Genomic DNA, 8,699 nt, shown 5'->3' with positions numbered 1-8,699 from the left:
CCCGGCCGCGTCCTTCCCGAGCTGTTCCTGGCCTGCGCATCCTGTGTCCCACGCCTTCCTGCTCACAGTCACAACGGTCTCTCTGGCTACTATAGTGCCAGTTTCAGGCCTGGCACGACAGTAGCTGTTAATGTAACACTTCATCCTACTGGCTACTTGCTGTTTTCAGCCTTAATTTTACTTTTCCTGTGTTTTGTTTTGTTTTTCTTAATGCGTGAGCTCAGTGACTATATCCACAGTTAAGCTCGGGGAGGGCGTCCAGGAAACCCTCCTCCCCAAGGCATCGCGGATCTTGCCAGTCTAAGTTCACCAAGCCTGGCAACGGAGGTGCTGTGCTCTGCCGGTGAGAGGTGTGTGACTTCCAAAGCAGTGGCCTCTGTCAGCCACGTCCTCAGGCTTCTGAGGACATGCCCTGGCTCTCCAGGGAGGGAGTGTCCCTTCTGGTGACCATGCAGGGCTGGGACGGGATGCAGTTTCCTTCACAAGTAAGCTACCTTTTTGTGATGGATGAATCATAGTAAAGCAAAAATGTGTCACGCATGCACACATAAGAGCCCACAGATCCAACCCGAGCTCTCTAGCATGATTATGTTTGCAGAGTTTCCGTGATGGGCTCAGTCTGCCAGGTCATGTACAGGTGGGAGATGGGGCCAAGGGCTGGGACCCATTCTTTGTTCACCACCATCTCCACTTGGGCCCTGCCCCAGTCTCCTTCCTCCCCGCCTGCAGCCTGGCCCCTGGGTCCCCTCATCCCAGTCCATCCCATGCCTGTCCCACTCTGTACCCCACCTTGTGTGTGTGTGTGTGTGGCTTTGGTTAATCAGAGATGGACAGAATCAGAGAACAAAAAGACGAAGTTTGGAAAGACTGTTGCCCAAGGTGAGGAAGCATGGTTTTCCAAAAACTGAAGTGAGCCTGGGCACAGTCCTGGGGCTCCTGGGAATGTCACTCTTGGGTCTCTGTCACCAACCAGCCATTGAGCCTTGTTCTCACAGATGGCCATCTCCCCTAGAACATGACAGGCCATCTCAAGCTAGAAGCCAGCCGAGACCTCCTGCTCCCCAGTAGACGGGGTGTAGGCAGAGCTCATGTGGTCTATCGCCTCCCGGTAGAAAACTGGGCATTGCCTGCAGAAGCGCTTGGCCACGTGCTTTTGGAAGAACGCCGAGAGGTACCGGCGGAACTTCTCCCCCACGAAGGCGTAGATGATAGGGTTCACACAGCAGTGTGTCATCCCCAAAGTCTCGGTCACCTGCCCTGCCCGGTCTAGCTGGCCTGTCTTCTCACAGTCACTCAGCCCAAAGGACTTCTGAAAGTTGTCCAGGAGGATCACGATGTTGTGGGGCGTCCAGAAAAGGAAGTAGCCGACCATGATGGTGAAGATGAGCCTCACCGCCTTGTGCCGCCTCTTCTCGTTCCGGCACCGCAGCAGGGTCCGCAGGATTCCTGAGTAGCAGATGATCATGACCAGCAGCGGCAGCACCAGCCCCAAGAGCACCCTCTTCAGTGCCTCGAAATACTTCCATGTGAGTGGAAAATGAGGACCACATTCGTAAAGGCTACCAGACTTATTTTGTGATACGAAGATGATTCCTGGGAGAGAAGCAAACACAGCCACCAGCCAGGTGACCCCGCTGGTCACCACGCTGAAGGTGACTGTCCTGGCTTTCAGAGCAAACACGGCATGGACGATGGCCAGGTACCTGTCGATGGTCAGGAGGATGATGAAGAGGACCCCTCCGAAATAGCCGATGTGGTAGAGCCCCGTGAGCAGCTTGCACACCGCGTCTCCAAAGACCCAGCTGTGGGCTGCGCTGTAGTGAGCCCAGAAGGGGAGCGTGAGGAGGAGGAGCATGTCGGAGACGGCCAGGTTGAGCAGGTAGATGTCTGTCATGCTCTTCAGGCGCTTGCAGGTGACCAGGATGAGGATGACCAGGATGTTGCCCACGGAGCCGAAGATGACCACCAGCGCGTAGAGCAGGGGCAGCAGCTGGGCTGACATGTGCCACGTTTCAGGTTTCCTGCAGGGTATGCCCTCATCGTAGTCGTATGTAGTGGTGGCTTCTTCCATTCTTAGAAATGAGAGAAAAGACATGTCACTGATAAGCTAGTGAAGCAGGTCCTTGTCCTTCCTTTCTGGAAATAGAGAATGAAATGATGTGCTCAAAACCCAAGTGCCTCCTCCAAATCCTGACCCAAATCAGCTGCCCGTGCACTCAGCCTTGGCTCTGTCTCCTGAGGGCCATCACTCCCTGTCACTCCTCCAGGCAGATGCCAGTCATCTACCCAACAGCCATTTAGTGGCCTGCTCTGTCTTCCCAGGGAGTGTGATTCTCATCCGCAGGCCAACAAGGCTAGGTATTGGGGCTCTCTGCTTCTTTTGTGGGTGATGGACAGCGTGTCAGTGTCCCTGCACAAGCGTATGTCTGTCAGATCTGCTGGAGCACATCAAGGAATGCTCTTCCCCTGAGCACCCCCTGCCTGGTGCCTCTCCTTTTGCCATGTGGCTCACAGGCTTGGTGTCTGGGACCATGGCCTAAAGACCCAGAGGGTCCTGAGAAGCCCAGGGAGGCAGACCCTCAAGCTCACTCTTGAACTGCTCATTGTCTGACTGATTAGTTGAGAAAATCGAGCCCCTGTGAATTGCATTTCCTGTTCCTTGCAGCCCCAGACGTTCTGAGAGCCCTGTCAGCTTTCCACCTCCTCTTCTGGCCCAGACTGTTCTTGCCATGGCTGCAGGGACCGCGTGGAGTTCAAACACATGTCCTTGCTTCCACTCAACCCTCCCTGAGCAGTCGCTCTTTTGCTAACTTCTTCCGTTTAGAACCCCTTGGTTTCTCGGAGGAAGTGCCTATTGAGTACTTCTTATCAATGTTCTTTTTTAAAAGGTTCTTTGTGTGTGTGTGTGTGTGTGTGTGTGTGTGTGTGTGTGTGTGTGTACAGGATCTCACTATGCAGCTTGGACTCAAGTGATCCTCCTGATTTCTGCCTCCCTAGTGCTGGGATTACAGGCATGCGCCACCATGCCCGGACTCCATCGCTGGCTCAGTGTGCCCAGGGATCAAACCCTGGCCCTTGCACTTACCTAAATAAGTGCTTAGTCCACTGAGCTATTGCATCCCTTTCCTGTGCCCACAGCACAGCAGTGCCAGGGCGTCTCCCATGGCTGTCCCCTCTGTTAACATCGCCTCTTTTCAAACCTCACTCCAGAACTCCTCCAGAATTGGGACAGCTAATCCCAGGGCCAGGCTGCCCTGCTCCCTGGGGCCGCCCAGAGCTCTGTCTCCAGGCCTCACCTTTCTCCTGACCTCGGGGTTGCACCTGTGCATGTTCTTATGGATTTATTCATGGCCCACGAGCCGGACTGTTCCAGGCCCCGAAGGCTGCAGTGAGCCAGGCGGGCTCGCTGCAGGGACCCACTCAGGCCCCTCCCTGCCCCAACAAAGCATCCCTTAGCTTAGTTATTGCCATAACTGCACCCCCTGAGGAGTGAGCGTGGGCATTTTCCTATCCCTTTCTCTAGGACATGAGAGGCCAGAGCTGGGAGCGAAACCAGGGTCGAAATCGCCTCCGCTTCCAGCTGCGGCACCCCTCAGCCCCTTTCTGCACGAAGCCATTCTGCTGAGTTCCCAAGGAGACCGCCTGGGACGGGCTTGGCTGCACTTGTGGGAAGCTGCTCTGCATGGTTCTGCCCCACGAGTCCCACCCCACACATAAATGCCCCTCTGCTTTGTCCCCCGCCCACCTCAACTGCTGGCGCCTTCTCGTCAGCCTGGCCCCTCCAGCAGCCCTTGTGGCTTGTGGGTGTCCCAGGACCCCAGAGACAGTGGCCAGCTGCGCACTGTGCACCTCTGGGCTCCCCTGTCAGGGTCACCTCTAGTCTCTTCTCAGCTCTCCACTCTCAGGTCACCTTCTCGCCTTTCGTCTCATCATTCCCTTTGCGCTTTGGTGGTTCTGCACAGCCTTGGGCCTCTGCCTGAAGGGGCCAGTGAGCGCCTACCCACCCCTCCACACCCCTTCTCTGTGAAGACTGAGCTGCCCCCTCTGCCAGCGCGCCCTCACCCGCTCAGGCTTTGGCCTTTCACGTTCCCTCCGCACACAAGGCCAGGGTCTGGGTCGTGTTTCTGTCTCTAGCTTTTACGCTCTCACGGAGCTAAAAATTGCTTACCAGATGAGTGCGCAGCTCTTTACGGTCACTCTTACCCTAGCACCTAACACTAGGAGGGCGCCGCCGTTACCCTAACACAGTCCTCCCTGTAGTGACTAGGAAGGTGCTTGTGTGCACTGGCCGTGCCGCTCTATCCTTCCACCTCTCGGCTGACTGGCACATTTCACAGGTCTTGCACCTCGCGGGGCTCCACCGAGCCAAACAGGAACAAAACGCAACCAGAGAGAGAGAGAGGTCAGCAGCCCCGGCCAGCCACCGGTGATCATTCCTTGGGAACTTCTGGAGCTCCAGGTGCAGCACCAGATGCCTTGTACCCCATGCGTGAGCCTCGGCACCCCGGCGCCCAGCAGCCGGCAGCCAGTACCTGAGCAGCAGGCTGCGAGCTCAGCACCCGACGCCTGCTGGCCCAGGTGCTGCAGGCATCAAGCTGCGCCCCAGCCCCGAGAGGATGCTGCCTCCGAGAGAAGAGGCCTCTCACTCGGCCTCTGCCCACCTCCTGATTAGAGAAGTGGGCACATTTGGGTGAGGGTGGGGACATGGGTTTGAAGGAGGGCCCAGCCCTCCAAGCCCCTGCCTGCATGGGGAGGCAGAGTGAGCCAGGTGGCTGAGCAGAGTGGCTGTCCCTAAAGCCACTGCTGTCCCTCTCTCCTGTCACCTCAGCCCCAGGGAAGGTCGCACCCTGCCACGCCCTGTCACCAGCGTCTCCCCACAGCTCAGGGTGCACCTGCCCTCTCTGGGTCCTTCCCCAGGGTCAGGTCCTATGCCCGCAGCTCAGCTCTACCTCCCACATTCCTAAAAAGTCACTGCCAAAGCACCACCACTCACCCTGGGTGTTTTCTTCCAGGTGGCCCTGCTGTGTCAGTTCTCTCGGGGACAGAACCAGACAGATCTGGAGATACTCACTTGGCGTGCAGAAGTAGGAAATCAAGTTTCCTGCAGAGAGAGAAGGCGGAGATCTGAGGGCAAGTGATGGTAAAGGTTTGAAAAAAAATTACAAAGACGCAGTTCTTCTTTCTCCAGCCAGGAACGTGGCTTGATGGGCTAAAGTCTCCAGGGAGGATTCATTTTGAAATCTTCTTGTGCAAGCCCAAGAGTGAGTCAAGCCCTCCCCAGCGCCTGCTCCTGTATAAAGCCTGGCTTCCCGTGCCCAGCCTGTGAAGGGCTCTTCCACTACCTGCTCTCCTCCCTACCGTGATTTGCATGACAAACGCGAGAGCGCTGGCGGATTTCCAGGGAGCAGCACCGCCCTGCAGGTGGAGGAGTAGGATGTGGTCTCGTTGGTCGTGTTCTGGCTTCAGAGCGGGTGTAAGCCCGAGATCTGGTGAGAATGTTTAGTTAGATAAAAGTTCCTCATGGATGTCCTCAGTTACTACAGGTCTCTCTCCTCTGAAAGAAATTCTGTGAAGGGCTAGGGAGAGAGCTCAGCAGTCTAAGTGCCTGCCTGGCAAGCGCAAGGACCCGAGTTTGATCTGTCCTCCGTGCTGTGCTGGCCCCAGAACCCAGGGCCTGCTGTACCGGCCACTGAAACTGGTCGTGGTGGTGCCCGCCTATAATCCCAGTGCTGGAGAGGCTGAGACAGGAGGATCACTGTGGGCCTGAGCTGTGTAGCGAGGCCCTGCACCAAATGAATACATATTTTTTTTTTAAAAAAAGAAATTTTGTGAAAAGCAAACAGAATTTTCCCATGTAGGTTCCACACTCAGAAGCATCCTTACAACCAGGCAGACCGAGAGCCCGGCCCTGGGGCTTTCTAGAGTTCAGCGGAGCCAGCAGCCAGGTTCTCTTGCTATGGCTGTGGCGTGTTCCTGAGCTTCAACTTTGCCAACTGGAAAGTAGGAATCACAAGCTCTTTGGGGCTGCTGGGGCTTAAATAGGTATAAAGCAACTAGCACATCACCCTGTGGTAAACAGAGTGACCACCCCGGCCAGAGGCTGCGGGCACGGCCAAGGCTGGCCACGTCAGAGCCCAAGGCAGCAGAGAGACTGCGGGTAGCCACTTGTCCTTTACAGAGCCAAGTACACAGTCACCACAGTTCTTCGGGGGCTCAGTGTTTGTGTCCTCTTCAGGGGCCTCATGGGTTCTCTAGAAGAGCCTGATTTCTTTCCAGGCACGGTGGGGCACACCTGTATTTCCAGCAGTTTGGAGGCTGAGGCAGGAGAATCACTACAAGTTTGAAGCCAGCCTGAACTCTATAGTGAGACCCTGTCTCAAAATAAAAAAACACAACACAAAAAGCTGCTTCCTCTGCCTGCCCGGAGCAGCATGCCCTGTGAGGTCTTAAACCTCCTGACCCAGGATCTTGAAACAGCTCCTTTGACTCTGCCTGAGAATGGAATGATATTTTCATGTGCACTCCAGCGTTCACTGGGCCCAGCCCTGTCATTTCGTCAATAAGGAGAGCGGTAGGCAGGGGAGAGCAGGATTTTCACTGTACCTGGCACCAGAGCACATTTGGGGAGATTCCAAAAAGACTCTGTCAGGATGAAAGTGTTGCCAGGTGTGGTGGCGCACAACTGTAATTCCAGCACTTGGAAGGCTGAGGCAGGAGGGTCCCTGCAAGTCTGAGGCTAACCTTGTCGATATAGTGAGCTCCAGGCCAGCCTGCACTATGTAGAAATAGTCCATCTGAAGAAAAAGCATGTACACAAGCATTGAGAGTGCTGAGGGTTCCAGAGATGAGCAGCAGCGAGGCCGATTCCTCTACGTTCGTGGAAGCCTGGACACGCCACACCAAAACAGGCCTCTTTGTCTTAAGGGTTTTAGAGCTGACCGTGATACAGAACAGGCTGATGCAGGGAAGCTCACTGCCTTCCCTCTATCTGTCAAAGACAGGACATAAGTCTTATGAAGGCGAAAATCCTCCTCACCTTCTGTTCTGTCAGGAAGAACAGAAGTCAACCCTGGGGACAACGTTAGACCCTAGCTCCCCGGCAACAACCCCAGAAGCTCTGTGTCCCTGGAGACCAAAATTCCTTTTTCTCCACCAGGCTACTTCTCTAAACATGACCACTTTTTGTGGAACCAGCCGTGTAAGCGAGAACCCCAGGCACTTTTCCGCGACCGCTGCGGCCCCTGGATCTACCCATGTGTCTGTGAAACAGGTCTGCTAATGTACTTCCTCTCCTCCTCTCACCACCCTGAATTTTATTACTGGGGTCTGTTCCGACTAAGGACTTGTCAAGGTTGGGGGAAGAAGTATTTTTCTGTCTTATAGCTTCAAAGCTCAGAAGGTTAAGCAATATCCCGTGAGCTGAAGTGGGAGGGTGACTCTGGCCCAGCTCTTTGACTTCTGGCTGGGACCTCCAAGCCAGACCCAGGGGCTAGGGTGGGTGAAAACCCCCTGTGAGGATCTGAGGGCGCACATAGCCACCAGGTCAAGCTGCTTTGTATTGTTGCTGCCTCCCTTTCACCCAGTCACACAGACACGCAGGAAAGTGACATCAAGAGCAGCACACCTTAGAGCCCTCGTCTGCGCTGGGAGGGAGCCGTGAAAGGCGCTGCTGCCTGACGGCTGCACATCTTCCATTGGGATTGGCCAAGCTCGCAATTTCTGGGCTTTCCGGGCTGGAAGATGAGTTCTGGGTCATCTTAAGGGAAGAAACGTCTCCATGCATGTTGGTCTAGTGGCTCTGCTGACTGAGCAGGTGTGGCTGGCATCACCTCAAGGGGGCAGGGACTGGGGTGAGCGGCAGCTCTGCTCCTCTGCACAGCACCAAAGTGAGCCCTGTTCATGGTCCCCAGGCACCGAGGAAGTCAGGCTGGCGCTGAGAACAGACACTGAGACTCAGCTGACTCACTCGGAAGGTCAGCAGCTGAGTTGGGGGTTCAGCCATTCAAGCTGGAAGCTGAGTTTGTCCTGGCACCTTCCTCTGTGCCACTCCATAGGCGGCAGCACTCAGCCGGATGGCTGGAGGGGGCTGGTGTGGACAAGACGGCAGCGAGAAGTCGCCGAAGCCTGAAGGTGCTGCGGCGATGCCCGAGGCTCCCCTATCCCTCAGCGTGGGCTTATCAGTTGGTACCTCGGGAAGGCAGAGAAATTCTTGCTATCATCGATGTTTTTGGCTTTTTGTGGTTTCTATGGTTTTCATGCTTCCTGTGACCTACTAAAATAGACCAGCGAGCTCTAGGATTTTACACCTTCAGTTTTGGTTAAGCACCTTCCGGAACAAGATGATACCATAGAAAAAGCAGGTCTGTGTCCCTGCTTGTTCTGGCCATGTCTTCGTAACAAAAGCCAAACTCTTTCCACTGCTTTTGTACTGTGTGACCAAGGGCAGAGAAGCACAAGAAGGGCCAGCGACTGCGCACGAGTCTCAGAAATGGCTGGAAGCAGATGCCGCCCACGAGTCTCTCCCCTTCTTCTAAATTCACTGCAGTGTCCAGATGAGCTCAAATCAGACAAGGAAAGTGGCAAAGTTGTGATTAAACACAGACATAACAAGGTGGTCAAGCTGGTCACTAGAGTCTTGACTAACTTAGCAGGTCAGACATTTCCATAACTTTGGGTGAAATGAACTTCAGGGAGAACAG

At 55.1% G+C, this 8,699-nt stretch overlaps 1 protein-coding gene across 3 annotated transcripts; it reads right to left on the bottom strand.

Moving 5' to 3' along the window:
• Positions 1–224: 224 nt before the first annotated feature.
• Ccr2 (C-C motif chemokine receptor 2) lies at positions 225–6,637 on the bottom strand. Of its 3 annotated transcripts, XM_023700756.1 has the most exons (3): positions 6,604–6,637; positions 4,994–5,101; positions 225–2,136 (listed from the first exon to the last, which is right to left on the bottom strand). In XM_023700756.1, the coding sequence occupies exon 3, from the start codon at positions 2,093–2,095 to the stop codon at positions 1,034–1,036; it is 1,062 nt and encodes a 353-aa protein (XP_023556524.1). In that variant the 5' UTR covers positions 2,096–2,136; positions 4,994–5,101; positions 6,604–6,637; the 3' UTR covers positions 225–1,033. The 3 variants fall into 3 exon arrangements, with proteins under 3 accessions (XP_023556524.1, XP_023556525.1, XP_023556526.1); XM_023700757.1 differs by lacking the exon at positions 6,604–6,637 and having other exon boundaries at positions 225–2,072; positions 4,994–5,286; XM_023700758.1 differs by lacking the exon at positions 6,604–6,637 and having other exon boundaries at positions 225–2,072; positions 5,072–5,286.
• Positions 6,638–8,699: the final 2,062 nt, after the last annotated feature.

This window comes from Octodon degus, unplaced genomic scaffold (genome assembly GCF_000260255.1).
Source record: "Octodon degus isolate 3935 unplaced genomic scaffold, OctDeg1.0 scaffold00126, whole genome shotgun sequence".
In the NCBI taxonomy this organism is placed as follows: Eukaryota; Metazoa; Chordata; class Mammalia; order Rodentia; family Octodontidae; genus Octodon; species Octodon degus.
This window is presented reverse-complemented; position numbering and strand designations above follow the sequence as displayed.